The sequence below is a fragment of the Perognathus longimembris genome, chromosome 15 (assembly GCF_023159225.1).
Source record: "Perognathus longimembris pacificus isolate PPM17 chromosome 15, ASM2315922v1, whole genome shotgun sequence".
NCBI lineage: Eukaryota > Metazoa > Chordata > Mammalia > Rodentia > Heteromyidae > Perognathus > Perognathus longimembris.
The window spans coordinates 53997263-54019305 of NC_063175.1; the positions used below are offsets into that span (position 1 = coordinate 53997263).

General features: G+C 39.5%; 1 protein-coding gene across 1 annotated transcript in view; it reads left to right on the forward strand.

Annotated features, from left to right (window-relative positions):
• Positions 1 to 22043, forward strand: part of Dok6 (docking protein 6) — a 257993-nt gene that overhangs the window by 161944 nt on the left and 74006 nt on the right. The window contains exon 5 of the mRNA XM_048363325.1: positions 219 to 408. Within this exon, the coding sequence (XP_048219282.1) occupies positions 219 to 408 (190 nt within the window). The remainder of the gene's footprint in view (positions 1 to 218; positions 409 to 22043) is intronic.

Here is a 22043-nt window from a genome sequence, read left to right on the forward strand (position 1 = left end):
CACTGTGGAGAATGCATACACATGAAAGCATGCACGTAGAAAGGGCGAGGGAGGTGCTTTAGTGGACTCCCTGGTCACAAGTCGTGGTGTTTTACAGTGTGCCCCAGTGTCACCGAGGGCTATGACGGTGGTGTCTCAAGCCAGTAGGAGCCTGTACAGAGCCGCTCTGCGTCCTCCGGGCCCTTGTTTAATCCTGTCCACCCTTTGTTTCTCTGCAGAACGATTCAATGTTTATCTTATGCCTACACCAAATCTGGATATTTATGGTGAATGCACCATGCAGATCACTCATGAGAATATCTATCTCTGGGATATCCACAATGCCAAGGTCAAACTGGTGATGTGGCCCCTCAGCTCCCTGAGGAGATACGGTCGGGACTCCACGTGGTTCACCTTCGAGTCGGGCAGGTAAGCAAAAGTCCAGCAGCCGGGACAGGGATGCTGGTAAACAGCGACCTCGTGCAAGGTGCTGACACCCTTCTAGAAGGGGGAACAATCACTGCCTGAAAACGTTTTTAAAAAATTTCTTCTGGATAGTACTGAAAACCTGAATAAACTTTATTAGTTCTATTGAAGGTATATTACCCCAAACTCATTACAGTCTCTTACACTGGCATTAAACTATTTTAATAATGCAATATAGCTTTCTAAATTATTACAACACTCATTTTTGATGTATCCTCCTATTAGGATACCCATAAAACTAAATATGCCCTCACAATGACTATGGGTTTTTCAAATTTCTTATAAGCAAACAATTTAATCTTATTTAAGTATTACCTTTTTTAGTTTGAGATACATTTATTTATCCAGATGATTAAGATAATAATATTCATAGTTAAGTCAAATGCTAATTCAAACTGACTGAAGGAAGGTTGACAAATCCAGTATTTATGAAATGTGTCGCTCAGATCTTACACCTACTCTATGAAAGCAAATTTGTTGATTTCTTCAGCACAGTGTATACTTGGAATCCATAAACGCCTGAAACAAATGTTTGATTTGCAGTTATTATTCATAGACATGGATATAAATATGGGCTGCAGCTAACTTTTTTTTTCTGCAGTGACCCCTTGTGATGCACTCAAAAGAAGACTTGGATTTGGGATTTTATTTTTGAAAAAAAAAACAACACCAAAAGCATTGAATGTGTTAGTCTTCTCACAGGAGACATGATTTAGCACAGTCTTGAAATGAATTCATGGTCCTAAAAGGTAATTATTAGTGAGGCTTCATTGCGTTTGCTATAGCAATTTTAAGACATAACTTTCTTCTTACAAAGCTCTTAAATATTTATTCAAGGTCAGATTCTAATGATAGCCATGTAGGGTTAAGTTAAATGTCTTGAAAATTTTAAGGAAGAAAGCAAAGTCTAAAATGTAGTAATTGTCCCAATCTACGGTATTTTTACACCAAGGAAATATTAAATTTCTTCTCTGAAGAACCTCGGGTGTTGTGTTTGCTTGTAGTTGTGAGCTCCCTTGGCTGCTTCAGTCTGACTGGATATTGGGAGTATAAAAGTAATCATATTCTGAAGAACTATTGGGATATAAAAACTTCCACCACCGAATGAATATAAGCTATTTTAACTTACTAGGGAATGAAAAAGGGATGATTTTTTTTCTCCAAAGATAAAGCCACTTAAAGTCCTCAGTACACGTTTCTGTTGGCCTTTAAGGTGATTGTGATGCACATAAACGAGACGGGTTTGCTTGCTTGGTGCTCCCATCACCCCGATTTTGTTTGCTTGGTTCTCCCATCACCCCAATCATGCGTCCCCGAGAGCCCCTCCCCTGCACCCAACACACGCTTTCCTTTTATGGGGAACAGGGTACCCACCTTACCTCTCCGATAATTTTAGTAGGCTTCTATCCAAGATTTGGAGTAATGAAGAGCTTCCGTCGTACAGCGGTAATGCAGAATTTTTACCCATTATTCCCACCCACCTTCGATTTCGCCGGTTTCTCTTCCATTTATTTTTATTATCATAAATTAATGGTGCGATGAAGTTTCATCGTGATCATTTCATTTATGCAAATAATGCCCATCCATCAGGTTCATCCCCCCTCTACTGCTCTTTCTACTGAATTATATTTTTATTGTCTGTACGTGGTTGTAAAAAGGGGTTACCACTCAACAAATCAGTTACTAAGTATGAGGAATCTTGATCAGTGTCACCCCGTTCATCATCCTCCCCCATCTCTCCCAAACCAAAGCCCACCCTCAGTGTTCCAAGTTTCAGAGGACCTCTTCATTCATCTACTTCCCACCTCTGGTCCTTCCCCCTCACACCTGTCAAGCAACAGTTTTCTGGTATTCGTTTTGCTGGACTATGAGTTCATTTTTCGAAGGAATCAATCCATTTGAATTCTCCTTGCATATACAATTCTTTGGTGAATACATTTGTGTACACTTGCATGTGACTCTGTACATATTTGCTGGTGTATTTATAAATTAGTTCTAGCTCCCACACATGAGAGAAAACCTGCATCCGTTGGCTCTCTAAGAATGAGTTCACTGAATGTATTTTCCAGATCCATTCATTCCTTTACAAATGATGTGATATCATTCGTCCTAATGGTTGAGTAAAATTCCACTGTGTGTGTATTCCACATTTTGTGTGTGCGTTGCTCCATTTAGAGGCATCTGGGCTGTTTCCGTACCTTTGCTATGGGACATAGCACAGAAAGGAACGTGGTTGTCTGAGTGCCTTTACTATATTGTGATTTGTAGTCTTTTGGACAAATACTCAGAAACAGTATTGCTGGATCATAGGATTATTCCATGTTCAATTGTTTTATTGTTGTTCATTTTCTTTTGGGGGGAATCTCCAAACAGCTTTCTAGAGTGGTTGAACAAATTTACTTTCTTACCAACAGTAGACTAAGTTCCTTTTCCCCTGCGTGCACACCAACATCTGTTGGTTTTTTGTATTCTTAATGATGGTCATTTTAACTGGGTGCCACGGATTATGTTTTGATTTGCACTTCTCTTATGACCAAAGACATTCCACATGTCTTCATGTGTCTATTGATCATTGGTACTTCTTCTGAGAAGTCTCTGTTTAGCTTGTTTGACCATTAGCTAATTAGGTGGCTGATTGGGTTTAGTTTCTTTGGCTCTTTGTACATGCTGGACATTAGAAAAGCTCTTTTCCCATTCTGTAGACTGTCTTTTTACTATGTCTTTGCCATGAAGAAACGTGTTCATTTCATGTAGTCACATTAGTCAGTTCTTTGTTTCATTTGCCAAGCCACTGGAACTTTACTCAGGAAGTCCCTAGGTGTTTCTTTTAGTCCTTCCTGTAGTAGTTACGTGGTATCAGGTCTCACACTGAGGCCTTTTTGTCTGTCTTGAATTGATATTAGTACAAGGTGACAGATAGGGACCCAGTATAAATATTTTTGCGTGTGGATAGCCAGTTTTCTCAACACCATTTGTTGAAGAGGCTGAGTTGTTGTTTTTTTTTTAATCATCCTATTTTTTGGTATGTTTATCAAATAATAGTTGGATGTAGATCTGTGGGCATATTTCTGGATCTTGAATCCTTTTCCTTTGGTCCGCCTGCCTGTTTTGTGCTCTATCAAGTTGTTTTGTTACTATCGCTTTGTAGTAATGTTTAAAGTGAAATGTTATTCCTCTAATGTTACTTCTTTTAAATCCAGGATTGCTTTTGTGATTTAGGGCTCTTTTGGTTCCATATGAATTCTTGGATTTTTTTTCCCTCTATCTCAGTGAACAATGACAGTGGTATTTGGATGGCTAGTACATAGAATTTGTTTATTGCCTTTAGGCAACATTGCCATTTTCACAATACTAATTCTATCAATCACAAGACTGGAAGGTCTTTTCACTTCCTAATGTCTTCTTCAATTTTTTCTTCTTCAAATTTTTGTAGTTTCAGTTGCAGAGATCTTTCGCTTTCTTGGTCAGGTTGATCCTTCGATATTTTGTTTTAATTAATTTACTTATTTTTGAGACTTGAAAACAGAATTGACTTCCTGGTTTCAATCTCAACCTTCTCATTGCTGGCGTACAGAAAAGCTACTGGTTTTTGCGGGTTGATTTTATACTGCACTACCTTGCCACATTTATTTCATCAGCTCTAGGAGCTTAGGGCTGGTATCTCTAAGGGCCTTTAAATATAGGATCATGTCATTTTCAAATAGAAGTAATTTTACTTCTTCCTACCTTATTTGGATCCTCTATATGTCTTTCTCTTGCCCTATTGCTCTGGCTAGAAATTCCAGGACTACATTGAAAGGGAGTAGAGAAAGTAGACATCCTTGCCTTGTTCCTGCTGTAAGAGGAAATGGCTTCAGTTTTTCACCATTAGGTATGATATTGACTATAGGGTTGTCACAACTGGCGTTTATTATACTGATGAACGTTTTGTCTATTGCTAGCCTCTCCAGACGTTTTATAATAGAAGGATGATGGATTTTGTTAAATGCTTGTTCTGTAAGTATGAAGAGGATTATGTGATTTTTTTTTGTTTTTGTTTCTGTTAATGCGTTGTATGATACTTATTGATTTACATGCACTGAATCAGCCTTGTATCCCTGACGTGAACCCTGCTTGATCGTGGTGTGTTTTTGTTTTTGTTTTTGTTCTTGCTTTTTGACTAGTTGTTGAATTTGGTTGGCAAGTATTCTATTTGGGAGTTCTGCATGTGTGTTCGTGAAAGATATTGGTGTATATTTCTCTTTTTTGTTGAATCGCTTTCTAGTTGGGGATTCAGTGTAATTCTGACTTCACAAAATGGATTTGGTAGTGTTCCCTCCCTTTCTGTCCATCTTCTTAGAATCCCACTTGCTCTCTCTTAATCCCCATAGTCTTAGTCACTTTTTAAAACCAAGTTTTAGTGAATCTAGTTGTGCTTTTCTCATGCATATATAATACACTTTGATTATACTCACCTCTACTGACTTTTTGTCTCACTCTCCCTCCTAGGGATTTCTGTACTTCAAATAGTGCCTAGTTTAACAATCACGTACTTAATATTATGATTATTAACTTTATTTTAAATTTTATTTTTTATATTTCGGTTCATTTGCCCTACTTACCAACCTGTTTCCTACAGATCGTGCTCTTTAAAAGATACACTATAGAAAATGAAAGGACAAATGAAAGCTTGAGAGAAAATTCATAAAATCTTTACCTGACAACTTTCTTATATTCATAGTTCACGAGTCGTTCTCACAACCAAATTTTGAAGACAAATAGCCCATTAATAAAACAGTCAAATAATGGGCACAATAAGAACAGAAGCCACACTGGCAGAAAATACTTCCAGGAAAAGTTGCTCAGCATCTTAAGTAACCAGGAGCCATAAACTGAAGTTGCAGATCCCACCTCTTCCTCCCTCCCACCAAGAAGATCTGAGGACGCTGAGATCTGAGGATGGAGATTCTGAGCTAGCTGGGGCTGGAAAGTCCGTAAGATTCTTACCTCCAATGAACCACCCAAAAAAAAAAAAGCCAGAAGTCGGAGCTGAGACAAGTGTTAAAGCACTAGCCTTGAGCAAGAAATCTCAGGGCATCACCCAGGCCCCAGGACCAGAAAAAAAAACAAAAAAAACACCAAAACCTGAAAGCAATCCAAATGACCATCAGCAGAGAAATTACAGTAAGTAATGAAATGGAATGGTACCCACGAATGGTTCACAAAGAGAACGAAACTAAAACACATTTTTATAAGCAATATATTTGATTACATTTATGAAAGTTCCACATAAAGAAAAGTGAATTTGTGGCGTCAGAGACCAAATCATTGTTTACCGTGGTGATGGGGTGGTGGAAGATCAATTGCAAATGGGCAAAATGAAACACTTTTGGCTGTTGAAAATATTATGCGTCCTGAAAATTTAAGACATTTTACTGCAAAAAAATAATACAGAAGGTAGTACATGTATTATTATTCCTCTGTTACACAATGCACATCTCAAAAAAGCAGAGTATATGCAATTAACATGTACAAATTTTGCTTTTTAGATAAATTTCAAGGGTATTGAGATAAACTCTAGTTGTAGAATACTTGCCTAGCATGCAAAGAGTCCTGGGATTACTCCCAACTCTGCAATAGTAATAATAATAATAATAAAAGTTCTGTTCCTTGACATTTGTAGAAAATCATAAAAATGCTCACTAGATATATAACTGGTATATAACTGGTATATAACATTCTTAGCTGATATATAACATTATATGTAAACTCCCAACGTTTCTAATAAGAAAGCCATGACTATCTGACAACTTTCATAATAGAACATAATAGAACATAATAGAAGGAGAAAGAATCCCCTAGCTTTCTCTGCACAGGATGGCTATTGCTGTCATACACAGGCAGTTCTTTATTCCTAACCATGCACAATAAGATCAAAATCTGTTCTCATAATCTGGCCAGGTTTTAAGTCTCCTTAATAAATCACCATTTTTTTCCTAGTATTGAGATTTTCCACTACTTTATATTGTGTACTTTTAAACCTTTATACAGACTTTTGAGGGAGAAGTAGAAAAGATTAAAATCACTCATAATATCTCCATCTTGAAATAAAAGCTTTTAATATTTAATTTTCTCATATGTTTCTGTCAACGGTAATTTACATGAATGCCTATACACAGCCAGATTGAGATTCCAGTGTATGAATGGTATCTAAACACACAGCTATACTCATTATTAATTTAATATTAAGATTTTTTTCCAAAATGAACTGTAAGTGAAGTTGTTCTGACCCTCACTGAAAAAATGTGTAGATCTCTGTATCCTTTTTTTTTTTTAAGTGGCCAGTCCTGGGCCTTGAACTCAGGGCCTGAGCACTGTCCCTGGCTTCCTTTTGCTCAAGGCTAGCACTCTGCCACTTGAGCCACAGCGCCACTTCTGGCCGTTTTCTGTATATGTGATGCTGGGGAATCGAACCCAGTGCCTCATGTATACAAGGCAAGCACTCTTGCCACTAGGCCATATCCCCAGCCCCCTCTCTGTGTTCTTATAGAGCCTTTTTAAAGGCTTATTTGGCCAAAGGACATGCACATTTTTAAGGATTTTTGCCATATAGCGAGCCAGTTTCGAGGAGAGGAGAGGTAAGGGTCCTCCTTGTCCCTAAAAATACAAACATTAAAATGATAACTGAAGACCTTTCTTTTCTGATAGAGCAGTTTGAAATCTTATTATAATTTTTATGTTTTCCTTTGAGGTTGAAGGCTATATATTTTTTTCATGTTTATTTCCCTTAAGGAATTGCACAAAGGAGTTCTCATTTAGCAATGCAGTTTATGAATGCAGTGTATCTTCTGTGTACCATTTGTGGTTTCGTTTCCAAACTTTCGGATCCCCTTGGACTTGGAATGACTTGAGATGTTGACCATAATTTCGTGTGTCTATCTTGTAAGTCCTGCCTGATCTCCTCTACTTGTGATAGAGGGGAGCAGGTGGGAGTATTGTTCATGCTGCACACAGAGAGCGCCGGGGCTCTGTTAGCTGGATCAGGAGGGGTGAGCGTGAGAGATAAGGTTGGAGTCTGTGTGCGTCCAGATTGTGGGTGAGGTTCATAACGACCTCCATTTCCTGCGTTTTATTTTTATTCATTGCACAGCACAAATATCTGACATGAATTCTTACCTTTTTTTTTTTTTTTGCATTACTGTGGGTTTGGAAGGTAATGACATTGGATGTGTCAAAATACTCTTTGCTCCCTAACAGACTTTTTTTTCAAATACGCTGACACATTTCTACTGCCCTATTCAGTCACAGAGATGAACAGTAAGGATCTAGACCGTTGGTTCCGCCGAGGCATAGCTCATCCGTGGCCCTTTCAATTATGATCATACACTGTAAGCCTCAGGAAGCACGTGCCCAGGTGAGACCAGAAAGAGTTCAAGGACCACTAAGTTACAGAAACGAGCAGTAGGGGATAGATCATCGACTCATGAGGACACAGCTCATGAATCGCCCCCTTAATCACCATACACCTGAAGCCTCAAGGAGAGCACGCGTAGGTGGCAGTAGAAGATGAAAGCCCACGACGTTTCCATGGGAGATGAATTGAGTCTCGCGTCAGCTCAGAACAATTGCTCTCTTCCCATGATTTTTGACTTTGCATTTAAAGAGGGGGAAAAAAAAGAGTTTGCCATGCAATCTTATTCTCTGAAAATATCGCAAGTTTATCAGACCTGCAGAGTAAGTGAGAGAGAGGACTCATGATAATGTACTGTTTTATCCTGTGAAAGACAAAAATTACTTCTTAAACTGCTGATGTAGCGCTTTCACTTCATGTGCCCTTATAAATATTGTAAGCAAAACCAAGATGAGTTTGAATGCCCGCATGACAAAACGTAAGTGAACTCCTTTTAAAAAGCTCGTGTTTAAAACATACTCATATTCAGCACAACGATTCGTATAAGAAAATTGCCATTGAAAATACCTGGCTCAGTACCTTTGCTACTATTGCCTCTGGCTTAAAAATCCGGTTACTGATTTTAAAAACATTAATATGCAGTAATTATAGAAATGGGCTTCATTGTGAAATTTGCAACATTTCTATTTATAATGCTCTTTGAGTAAACTTGTCCCGTCTATATATTGTTCTTTATTCACCCCTTCCCTCCCTCACTCTTTCTCTTGAACCGTCTTCATTGGGTTTTGTTGTTCAATTTAATACATATACATAATATGCTTGTGTAATATTCATCCTTCATCACTGTCTCTTCTCCTGCTTTCCCCCACTAACAATACTATTACTCATATGTGGTACTTAGACCCCATTTAGGTCTACTTTCCACATATGAGCAAAAATACTATTTTCACCTTTCCAAGTTTGGCTTAATGTTCCTCACTTACTGATTTGTGACCATTGGACATGTAAAATAATATAAAACATTACACTCTACTGCCTGTGGGAGGATGGTTAATAATAGCAAATGCTATATGTTGACTGAGGATTCTGTGATGTCATAGACAGGCATACTTACCTCCAAGCCTTCTTCATCAGTATGTAAAACAAGGAAAACCTCCCTTTGCTAATTTATGTCCATGCACCGCAGACAAAAGAAGAGAGTTCTTCAATGTAGCATACAAGCATAAAAATGCATAGTATATAGTATGTGAATATGTCATATGTATTATATCTGTGTATCTCTTCATACACGTGTATGTATATTTGTATATGCATATGTTGCGCTGGGATTTGGGAACGTTTTCATAGATATTACCAAATAAGCATTTCTAACCAGAAATCTGAAGCTTCTAGGTATTCAGATTAGGGATAGTTATTGTGGATAAGGTCTAAGTTTCAAGTCTAAGTTCCAAAGCAATTTTTAAGGATTCTCAGAATCCAGTTCCTCTCCAGAAGCCCAAAGTTGTCACCACCTTTACTCGTCCTTTTTCACAATATTTTATTTAGTGTTAATAGGATCCACGTCTTCATAAAAGAGTTTATTTCTGTGACTTTAAGGTTTCCTTCTGACCTCTTGATTCCTGTGCCATATGATTGTTTTCACTGAGTTGCACATATACATGCATGTGTGTGTGTGTGTGTGTGTGTGTGTGTGTGTGTGTGTGTGTGTGTGCCAGTCCTGGGCCTTGAACTCAGGGCCTGAGCACTGTCCCTGGCTTCTTTTGGTCAAGGCTAGCACTCTGCCACTTGAACCACAGAGCCACTTCTGGCTTTTTCTGGTTATGTGGTGCTGAGGAATTGAACCTAGGGCTTCATGCATGCTAAGCAAGCATTCTACCGCTAAACCATATGCCCAGCCCCGCCCATATATTTTTAATAGGGAATGGCATAACATGCTTTTAGAGCGCAAGCAAGACTCTTGTGCTAAAACATTTCTTGACTGGAATGTAGAATGCCCACAGTCGATTCAACCGGATTGCAATTAAGATCAGGAATGGGGCACGAGTATTGCATATAATTCCATGGAAATAAGGAAATGGCGAACCTAGATAACAGTTTCTAGCAGTTCTATCATGGTTACTGCACTGCCAACACCAGCTGCTGTTCAACTGAGAAGGGATGAATAATGACGAAATGCCCCCCAATTTCAGAATGTCAACATGTCAAGTGATGCGGCTCTGTTGAGAGAATGGCTCACTTGTTCTGATTAAGGCTAATGGAAGTGGTCTCTTGGGAATGTGGTGGGGCCCTGGGTGTCGGCAGGATGCTCCGTCAGTCAGGACATAGGCTTCCCGTCTCTTCACATCACCATTTATCCCCTTGATTCTAGAAAGCTCTCTTTGATTTAATGACTATTAATAAAGTTTTGAAACTTTCTGAAAGGGAATTAAAAAGCCTGAAAGGAAGAACAAAACTGTCATTGTGGTCCCTATAGACCAATTAGTGAAAAGCAATTCACACTGAAGTGTGTGTGGGTTCAATAAAAATGTATTGAACTTTAAAGTTAATGGAGCAAACGTGAAAATCAGAGCCTCCATTTCTTGGTAGGAATGGTTTCCTAAGGCATTTAATTAATGCTTTATCCTTGGGGGGAAAAATTAGTCCTACTATTATCATAGCAAGAGATTTACCAAATTAGACACACCAAAAAAAAAATCACTAAGTTCCTAAAAGGCTTTGTTTTAGTGTCATTTCTTTGGAATTAAAGAAAAAGGTTGCCCACACCCTGATGCAAATATTCACACAGGGATCCCATGCCTTACCCGGACTGTGTAATTACAACCCAAGCAGACACTGAGGATGAAATCATTTTGTGATATCAAATTCCACTTATTCTCTGGGATACTTTTATTCATTCCTCAAGCACTCTGATGAGAACTACAGAAATAATACACACACACACACACACACACACACACACACACACACACACACACACTATCTGCCCTGTGGGAACTCATGGGATACTGAATTAACAGTCTCAGTGAATGATTATCCCAGGAAATTCTGATACAAGAATTCCAACACTGGAGGCTTACTTATTTGGAGAATAGGTTCAGTTATGTTATATAGTGTATAATACAATATTAACGTGAACCCCACACCGCAATGGCTGAACACAAGTAAGGCTCATTTCTCCCCCTTGTGATTCTGATGAGGGCCTGGACAGATGACCAGGGCATCTGCATTCTCACGGTGAGGCTGTTGTAACCCTGAGGTTCAGCTAGCGCAGTGTCCGACCACATCAGCTGACACAGCAGGGCTTATGGGGGGGGGGCGGTAAATTCTACAGGAAGTTGCTCATCAAGGAACTCATTTGCATATCTTTCCCCCCTCCCCTTAAGAAATGAATGATATCAAACAACAGTTCGTTTTCTCCAAAACTCAGTTTTGATGAACTTGGCATAAACACTGCCAATCACTGAATGGTGAAGCATTTAGAGAACTGAAAACAGTCAAAAGTCATAAACGTGTTCGGTTCAAGATTCCTCATGCACCCTCCCTCCTCCCCTGCCCACCTTGTGTAAATATCTTCTAGAATATTACCAGGCCGCTCCTGGATCTAATTCTAATGAGTCTCATGTACCAGAGGTGACAGTCACCATTTGGAGAGAGGTTTTTGAGGAACGTTTCTGAGGTTTGCGCTGATTCCCTTTTCCCAAATGAAGCTCTGTCTCTTGCTCTTGGCGGTGGTGCCATGGCTCTATCAGACTTCTGTTGGAATGGCCTCCCATGCCCAGTTCTTCCCCCGGGTCATTTTTATTCAATTAAAGGATGATTACGGGCACAGTGCCCACAACATGCCTTTACCTCTTCATCACCTGACCCGTCTGAGAGAACGTTGCCCAGGACACGTTATCCACCCTTCTCTTAGGGATTGTCGCAGCTTCCCTTTATGTCACTAAAAGACTTAATTTTATCTCCTGCATTTTGGTGTCTTTTCCAATTTTTGCAAGGTTATAAGTCTTTCAGACCTTTTTTTTTTTTTTTTCATTTTTTATTGAAAACCTTCCATTTCTTCCCGAGGGCCTCTTTCTTTATGGTACTTTTCCAGGCAATTATTTTATTTTATTAACATCTTGTTATCCACCCTTTTCCCTTAGATGTTTTTTGACAGGGGTGGAGGGAGTTATAATTAAAAACAAAATCTTCTCCCAACCCAGAAATTGCCCCAGACGTAGTTGAAAAAGAAAACATACTTGTTATTGCACCCTACTAAACCAGAATGTGAGCCACATTGCAAACAGTCTGTGAAGCATTTGCAAGGACAGAAACAAAAAAAATCTCACCCTTTCATGTAGTCACCTACATTCAACCTGTTCCAGACAAATGTTTAAGATGAACACTAATGGCCCGAAGAAAAAGAACTTGACATTAACATTGGTCACATATAGCTCGCCTGGTTACTGGGGTGACTGTCTGCTAATTGACTTTTTCAAGAGGAAATCAAGCTTCTTGTATCTTTATGAAAGGAGAGAATCCTAAAAAGTTACACCCAAAGAAAGGATCCCACAATCCTACCCAATCAGCAATGTAGAAATGTTATTTTCTGGGCTGGGATGTAGCTCAGTGGCAAAGTGCTTGCCTAGAAAGTGCAATGTCCTGGGTTCAATCCCCAGTACCAAAAAAAAAAAAAAAGAAAGAAATGTTATTTTCTTCATAGTTACACCTCAAGGAGATGGATCATGAGTCCCTGAGAGACGTTCTGGGTCTTAACGTTAACAAAGACCTATTCAGTAGTTACCTGACATATGTAGCCGTAACCTTCTCTACAACACCTTTACAATAATAAATAAAATGAATAAATAAAAACAAAAAAAGATACAGATGAGAATATGTAAAGTAAGACTATTAAAATTAGTGTCCTAACAGAAATCGAACACAGAGAGCATCCCTTTCCTGTCCCAGTTTCCAACGGGGAGAGTTGAGCCTCTTATTTTCTTTTGGCAGTAGTAAGATTTGAACCTAGGTTTTGTTCTTGCTAGGCAGGAACGCTACTTCTGGAACCATTCCTGTTTTTATCGAGTTATTCTTGGGATAGAGTCTCATTTTCTGTTTAGCCATGATCTGTCTACCCCACTCTGGAGATTAAAAAAATCTCTCAGATTTCTATCCAAGGCTGGCATGGAACCACAGTCCTCCCATATAGTTTGGAACGACAGACACACCACTGAGCTCAGCTCAGACTTCTGCTCGGATTCGGCTTGAACCGCCATCCTCCATTTCTCAGCTTCCCAAGGAGCTAGGATTGAAGGCACAGGCCACCAGCACCTGGCTCTAAGTCTCTTACTTTAGTTTGTACTTGTCCTTAGAATCTAGAAGCTCATTTAGAGAAATACTTTCCCTATCAAGTTACCACTAGTAAAGAGGCAAGTGTTAGATGTGATTCCTCACCAGCACCCATCTTCCATATCCTTTTTCTTTCTCCAGGGCCCAACCACAATCCCAGTGTCTTATATTTTAGAGCTGTTTATTTATGACTATAATGTTATTAGGATCAAACAGATATCCTTAAATAACAAGCTTTCAGTGGTTGAATGCAACAAGAATTTATTTCTCAAGCATGCTAATCCACTTGGGTTTTGAAAGCCTATCCTGAGTCACCAAGACAACATTTCTCTCCCCCACAAAGGGAAAAATCTTTTGACTGTGTCCCTGTCCCTTCTGCTCAGAGACCTTTGGAGTGGGGTGTTACGATGGTGACTGACTGCGTGGCATGTTGAGAATTGTAGGAAAGCAAGAAACGTTTGGAGAACGTACTGCCAAACAGAAGTCAAATCCAACTTTAGAGACTTGAGAGAAGCTGGCTGAAGGAGACGAGCTGCAGAGAGCATTAAAAAAAAAAATGAGTCAAAACGATGCAGATGAAAGTTGGCGGCTAGGACTGGAGGGGGCAGAGAGCCCGCATGGGATGGGTGGTGGATATTCTCTTTTGCTGGGAGACATCAGTGTGAGAATCAAAGTAGGCCATTTGTTGGAGAGGAAAATACAACTTGATGTTGTTGTTGTTTTGTTTTGTTTTTTTAAGGCAATGACAACAAGAAAATCTTGAACTTACAGCCAGCAGGGAGCTGCTTGTCTTACAAACAAGTAAAAACACTGATTTAAATTTTAGATATGCCTGTCTGGTGACTTTGTGGGGGGATATCTTAATAACAAATCTTTTAACTAGGTTAATAATTTTAAATGAATAGCTTGCCCAGGTCATTGTTCTGTAGACCATCCTGGTATGGATTTTTTTTTTTTTAAGCCATGGGAGAATAAAAGAGACAACTCAGAACTCAGAGGCTTGACTAGTGCATCTGCCAGAGGCTCGCCTTCCCCGTGACCTTCCCGGAACTTGATTTTCTCTTCCATGAGAACCTGATAAAAACATAATCTGCACATCCATCCATTTGGTGCTTCTGTGAGGGTCAAATTAAATAACATGCATCAAATAAAGGATCTGAAAGCTATCAGATGTATCACAAATAGAAGACCTGATTGGATTTAGCAAAAACACTGTGCACAGCACAGAACGGAGCAAATGTAGAGATGAAAAAAACATCATTCTTCATGAATAAAACCTCGGCCTGCAGAGCATGATTTTGTGGCATCAGTTGCTGAATATAATTCCACAGTGGAGCTGGTTTTATGAAACTTTCTTGAAGAGGCCTTTCCTGTAGGTGGTATCAGCCCCCTTAAAATCGGTCCTATAACTCGGGGTCAATTTGTTTTCACAATGATGATACCCACATACATAAGCCTGGATTCTTAGCCTCACCACCTGTGAGATTAGAAATCTACGAATGAGACGATGGGACAAAGTGCTAAAGTTGTTATTTTTAAAAGCACTAAGCATTACACATAGGCTTGCCAAAATCACACACAAATGAAATTATTTTCGTCTTAATTAGTCAGGTAAATGAACTTAACCTTATCTATTTCATCTTTGGTTGCATTATTTTGCTATTTAAAAAAGAAACAGTTTAACACATGTGTATTCAGATCATCCGGTTTGGTTGGAAAATGTTAGAACAAGAAAATTGTTAGAAGAGAAGCAAAATAATACTGATTTTTTTTGTATTTACAAGGACATATCTTTTTAGTCTTGAATGTGTTCTAGATAATTATGAATTCAGCAGTACGTTCAAGTATCATATAAGTATACAAAACATGATCATGGTAGAATTTAATTCACAAAATAATTTTATAATGTATATATTTTACGAAACTTTAAAAATTAGAATCACTAGGATATCGTTATTAGCAGCCGAGTAAAGAAACTATAGTACTTTTAATGTTAGGAAGAAAGTGGAAATTGTGTCCAAATCAGCCTACATATTTCATAAGAGTTCATCTTCTAGCCTCATGACCACTTACTTGGTCATGATATATTAAAAGTTACAGTTGTATTAAATTCAATAACTTCACTTAATATAAATGAAGTAAGCCCAAAAAAGAAAAGGAAAAAAGACCTAGAAGGGGAAGAATTAGCCAGGCACCTGTGGGTGATTCCTAGAGTCCTAGCAACTCAGGAGGCTGGGATCTGAGGGTTACAGTTTGAAACCAACCGGGGAAGAAATCCAATAAGATTCTAATTTCCAATAAACCACAAAAAGCTAGAGGAGGATCTGCCACTCATGTAGTAGAGTGAAAACGATCAGGGACAGCACCCGGGCCCTGCGTTCCATCCCCAGGATGGGCCCCAAGAAAGGGGAGGTCCTAACATATCCCAAACACTTGAAGAATTCCCAAGTATTTCATATCGCTTAGCCCTACAAAATACATGTTCTAGTCCTTATTATCACCATGGTGGGAATAAAACTCAGAAGTGGACATCAATGTCTGCCTGCACAAAATATGATCCGTCTAAATCAAATACTGCTGTAAAACTCACATCCTCATAATGATTCGGCTCTGTCGGTATCTCTCAACGTGCAGACGCGGAGCATGGGAGACGCTTTGTGCAATGGCGTGCCTTGTTTCCAAGTGAAACACTAACGAATGCGCGGGGATGGGAAGTTGTATGTGTTTCTTTGACATAGAGCCATTAAATTATGAGGAACAATTTATAAAGAGGCATGAAATAATGAGACACAAAAATTAGTTTCAGATATGGAGCAAAGCTTACCTCAGGGCTTCTGGCCAGTTTCTTCATGGTGTGACAGCACAGATCATGGACTCACAATTGTCTTCACGTCTACCAAAGGGGTTTCTGCCTTCAGAACAGAAAACAAGGCACATGGTATTCTTTTGTTTCTTTTTCTTTGTTTGCCATGAGGCGTTAACACTGATTAAATAGGTAGCGTCTTTTGTTCAAAACTCTCTGTATACATTTGCTTGACCCAAAGCTGTATCTTGAGTTTGGATGCCCAGATGCAGGAGGTCTGCATGCTGAAGGCTCGGAGATCTCATTGCAGGCATTAGATCTCTTCTCCAGATTTGTCTGGCCCGATGGTACTCTGCAGGCTAGATTGTACTATACTGCAGGAATCGCGCAACCGATTGACCCTTCCAGTAGCAGAAATACAAACTGTCCAGACTTAGTTTCCATTTCCTGGAATGTGGCTATTATATGATACCTCAACGTGAGAGTATTTGAGAAAAGCAGAGCACAGAAATGCACTGAGGATCTGTATTCATGATACATTTTCCTTCTTGCCTGCTTACACATAATGTTTCCAAACCAATAGTTTACAAGCAGAACTAAAAGGCCGTTAACACACATGCAATGCATTATAGGTGGGTTGTAATTCTGATGATAGTGATCAGCAAGGTAACAGATGTTCAGATCAGATCAGCCTTTTATCTCCAATTCAAATGCAACATCATCCCACAGTTGTTCAAAGTAATTAACTTGGCTTCTACGGATTTTACTAAATTATATATCTCACACTGACCCAATGGGGACAGTACATACTCTTGAATCGTTTCTTTTGAGGAGTAGCAGTTACTTGGATTATAAATTTTGGACTCTGAAAAATACAATGTCAAGATACATTTTCTTCCTAAAGTTCTAAACAGTCCCTCTTGAGGTGACATTAGTTTGAACTGGGAACTAGTGGCTCAGATCTGCCAGCCTCTGCTACCGGGAGACCTACGGCTCAAGGACAGCCTTAGCAGAAAAGTTCACTTAGTTCCATCTCCCAAAGAAACAGTCCAAAGGAGGGTCTGTGTGGCTCAACATGGAAAAGCACCAGCCTAGCTAGTACAAGACACTGATTTCAAATGTCACTACCAAAGTTCTGACGTAAGCACCCTGTCACCTACAAACAGACCCCTGAGATACTAAGAAGACGGGGCTTCAGGAACATTCTCCGCTAATGGTGTCCCTGGGAATCTGTGAATTTAAAATTCTCTTTTTGTCGTTCTTATTAAAATCAGAAGGCCGCCTAGATTCTCCGAACTTTAAAGCCCCCATCGTTTGCAAGAGTATTCGCCCACTCTCGGGTCTGTTTCATTATTCCACCCAGGGGAAAGGCTGGACTGTTCTGTTTATCTTTTGCCCATTCCTCCTTTTCAAGTGGAATGTGAAAAACTCACTTCGAGATGGTGTGACAGTGCCGGGCAGAACGGTGTTGCCTAAGTTACGTGGAAAGTAACCTCCTGCTCTACCCCACACCGCATCAGTACTCCAAACGATGTGATAAAGATAAGTCACAGACTCCCTCACTGAAGGGGAGCAAGAAAAGTCTGCGGTCTTTGCTAAGACTGAAAGGACACAAGAAGAGAAGAAGAAAGCCGTTGATCCAGGCTGAGCGATCACCTGATAAATAAACGAATGGTGTTTTCTAGGCCCAGACTCCCTCTCTGCGGAATGCTTTTAGCAGAATGATCCTGGTTTAGGTCTACCTGTGGTAAACACGCCTGCCATCTACGGATTTATGAGGTAGGCTAACCAGAGACTGCCATGGAAGTCGACATTCCAGTCCTAAGTTCAAGTCCTACCACGGACACTCCTCTCTATGTGCCAGCCAGCTTTACTTAGAGATCTCATGTAACTGAGTCAGGTTATTCAAGTCCAAGCCTAAAGAAAATGCCAGAAGGAGGTCTTGCAGGTCCCAGGCCACGTCCTTCTCTCTGTGTGTCTGTTGACTCTTCCTCTTCATGGTAACCTTGATGTTTCATGATATCACTTTATAATGTGACCCTGTTCTTTGACTTATCTACCGATATGCTCAAGATTACTTTGCAGGAAATAAGCAAAAGTAATTTTAGCGCAGAAATTCTAATTCATTATTGCTCCTTATAAACAAGCAAACTTAATAATACATACTTTTCAGGAGAAAATAGATACTGAGTATATATGTTTACAAATATCAGTGTGCCACAGGGGTTTAATAAAAAAGAGATGAGAAAGGAATTTTTCAGGGCAGTGCACCTTGATCATTAAATATTTAGAAATAATTGGTATGATAAATATATTATGTGAAACTCTTAAAAATGCATTGAGTATATCCATCAATAGATATAGAACATAGATAAGTCGAATTACACTTTCACAGACTCACAAAATTACTCTGTAAGTTCATAAATCAAGAAGGATTTAATATAAATAGGTGTACATAAAACTTAAACCATGCCACAGAAACTTAGCTTTTCATATTTAATCTGCCATTTTTATAATAAATATTATATGACAAACCCATTAACTAGAGGGAGAAAAAAAGTACTGGAATGAAAACTATGGTAAACCAAATTTGGTACTGTTGCATTATAGCTTTCTTACATGGAGCAGGAAACCAGTCTCGGCTGAATCTCCTTGTGCATGACTCCTGATTCTCTGAATCTCATCAGTTTCCTCATCTGAGAACAAGACTGTTGCTCAGGCTTGCTGATTGATGTCTTTAGAGTTGAATGAGATGATCCTTAGGAAAAGAACTCCTCACAGTGCTGTTAAAAAAAAAAAAAAAAAGATCACAGATGGGAGCCACTGCGGATACTGATTAGAGCCAACTTCTGTACGACTTTAGGGCTGTATCTGCTCTTGAGGGTGCTACGTGCTTTGTGTTTTGGAAGTTAAGTAGAAATCAGGTCTGCGGGCAAGGCACATGCGTGCTAATCTTAGGAAGAATCCCTTCCTTTTATGTACCCTGTTCTGCTTGGTGGAACAGCCCTTGAAGTACATCATCCACCGAAGGCCTGTCAAGTGGGAAAGGCCACTCACCATTTGGTGACAACCTTCACCTAAAATAGCTAGGGATGTTTCTATGGTCTTGTGTCTTTATTTATGCAAATCCTACTGGTTCTATCCTGGAATCAGACAGTTCCCTTTACTTCAAGCTGCCTTAAAATGTTCCATCTTTGTTTCAGAATCCTAACCACCACTTAAAGAAAATTGCCACAGTGCTCAAACATTTTTTGCATAGAGATTCTGAAAAATTGGTAAACAATGTCTTCCTCTGACTTTGTTTAGTAAACATTATAATCCTACCCTTTTTTCTTAACCATTTCTGAATTGTTTATAATTCCCAAATGGGCACCTAAAACCTTTTCAGCCAATTCTAGCCTCTGAGGAATATTGATCTGGCTTATCTCAGTGTAATTTTTACCTCTCTGTAGAATCTCATTGAAATTCATATCTGGCTAATTTCACCTCAGTTCCTTCACGTGGTTCATCAGTTCATGTCAAAGGCTTTGCTCCCTTGCATAGTGGACTGAATACACCACAAGTTTTTTGTTTTTTTTTTTGGTTTTTTTTTTTTTGGCCAGTCCTGGGCCTTGGACTCAGGGCCTGAGCACTGTCCCTGGCTTCTTCCTGCTCAAGGCTAGCACTCTGCCACTTGAGCCACAGCGCCGCTTCTGGCCGTTTTCTGTATATGTGGTGCTGGGGAATCGAACCTAGGGCCTCGTGTATCCGAGGCAGGCACTCTTGCCACTAGGCTATATCCCCAGCCCACACCACAAGTTTTAAACCCATACCAGACAAGAGTTTCAAATTTTGGCCTCTTGTTTCATAAAAACTCCTTCATTCTAGTTTTAAAAAATAATTCTTCATCACCGACGAAGATGAACACATGCTATTCCACAAATTTCTACAATCCAATCTACATTATTTTAAATTTCATTCCCTACATAATACTATATTTCACATAAGGTTTTCACGATACAAAGATGGCGATGTAAAACTAGTCGTTAAGCTCCATCTATTTAAAAAAAAGGAAGCTAAAAGCTTCAAGAAATGAAAAACAGAAAAGAAAACAATAGAAAAATGAGTGGCTGCACTTATATTGCCTTGCTGTTGGAAACAGATGGGAATGACTTTGAATAGCTGGGTGACGCTTTCCGCTGCTCTTATGCTTGCTTAGGTGTGTGAGATCAGCCGAGGAGGATGTGATAGCCATCTTTTCTGCTCTTACTGAGATAAGGATGAGCACGACCCCGGAGGCCAGGGAGAGAAGGGGCCATGTCAGGCAGCAGACAGAGGAAGTGTGGGCAGAAGCCTTTCTTGTGAGCTGGAGAGACAGAGCAGCCGCGGAGTTAGGACTGGCTGGTTGGGGTATTTTCAGCCAGCACCGGTGTGGAGGAATTCTTCCTACTTGCCTGGTGGTGGCTGGCCCTAACGTGAGTAGATCCAATAAACAGGGCTTGGAGAAGTGGCAAAGCACAGTTAGGGAGGCAGGAGAGGTGGGGGCTCGGGAAGAATGAGTTTGCATCTAGCCAGCGTGCTTTCCTAAATCCACCCTTGCAGTTTCTCACCGCCTGTAGGCTACCTGGCTAAGGGACTGGAACTCCAAGATCAGCATTACCCTAGGTGACAGAATCACAATACACAGGAATTGAAAAGATGGTCAGTGCTGCGGTGTATCTGAGCCTATCACTGGAAGAAACCTGTGGAGAATATTTCTTCAATAAATTCCTTCACTCATCCATTTGAAGCTCTTTGGAACTCGGTAGGAAGTTGCTCACTTGTGTCAGTGCAGCTGATAGCAGCAGGGCGGGGAACCTGCATTGCCAACTTTGAGTCCTAGAGACTCCGAGAGTGGATTCATTTCTTGCATTTGAAATTCACTGAAAGCCAGCCTGATTTGGAGAAAATGGAAGGGAAGACTCTGGGTAGAAGCTCGCAGCAGTTGCTTGAAAGCTGAGGGACCCAGGAGCATCCGAACAGCCAGGAGTTGCACTGAACCGCTTAGTCCTCAATTCAGAAAGCACTAAGTTGATATGTGAGTTGAAAATGCAAAGGAATTGTGGGTCAGGAAGAAAGTTTCAGGGTAGTAAAGTTGTGACTGAAATTGGTTCTCTACTATTACGAAGAGATGCCTATTTAGCATATAAAGGGAGGCACGTTGTAAATGATGCCTATCGGAGAGCAAGCAATCGTTTCCGATTATTAATGCCTTCTCATAAAAAGAGGAGAAATCCCCTGTGTTTACACAAACCATGAACTCCACCACTAAAATGAGCCCCATACGATCCACCACAAACTCGCTGCCTGTCCATTCTGCTAGTCTTCCAGTTGACCCTGATTTCTTGATGGGACAAACCAGGATGAAATTGTAGGAAACAAAGTTAAAGTAACCATCCTATTGGTAATCGACAGACTAGACTTAGGAAAATAGGAAAACCATTTTTACACAAGCTAAATAAATTAGATCACCTGGAAAATAAAATACAATACCTTAATGCCATCTCTAATATGTTATGAACTAAATAATATGAGGGTCTTGGAAACAGAAAAAAGTAAAATTGTTGAACACAAAATGTACAAACATCTGACAGCTCTAGGTCCTGTGCTATTGAAGATCAGAGCACATTATTCTTAATTCTCACCATTTGTGTAAATTAGCCATCCCAAAACTTTAACTAACAGTGTTCACATACACACATGCATATACATACTCACACACACACACACATACACACACATATATATATACTTTGCTATGTGGTTTAAATAATTCAGCAAGGTACTAATTTCTGGCTTCCTACAATGCAGTAGTGTTATAAATTTTTATATAATCCCTTTACTTCTACTATAAATATATACATTATTAACTACTGATTACGTTATTGTCTTCAATTAAATATGACTAAGACTGATATATAAGCAAGTGTTAGCAATATAAAGTACATTACATATAATGTTGCTACTTTTATATATATATAATCTTTGCTTAGTTCCTCTGACCTCTATCTTTATACAAGTAACCCCTTCAATAGTCAG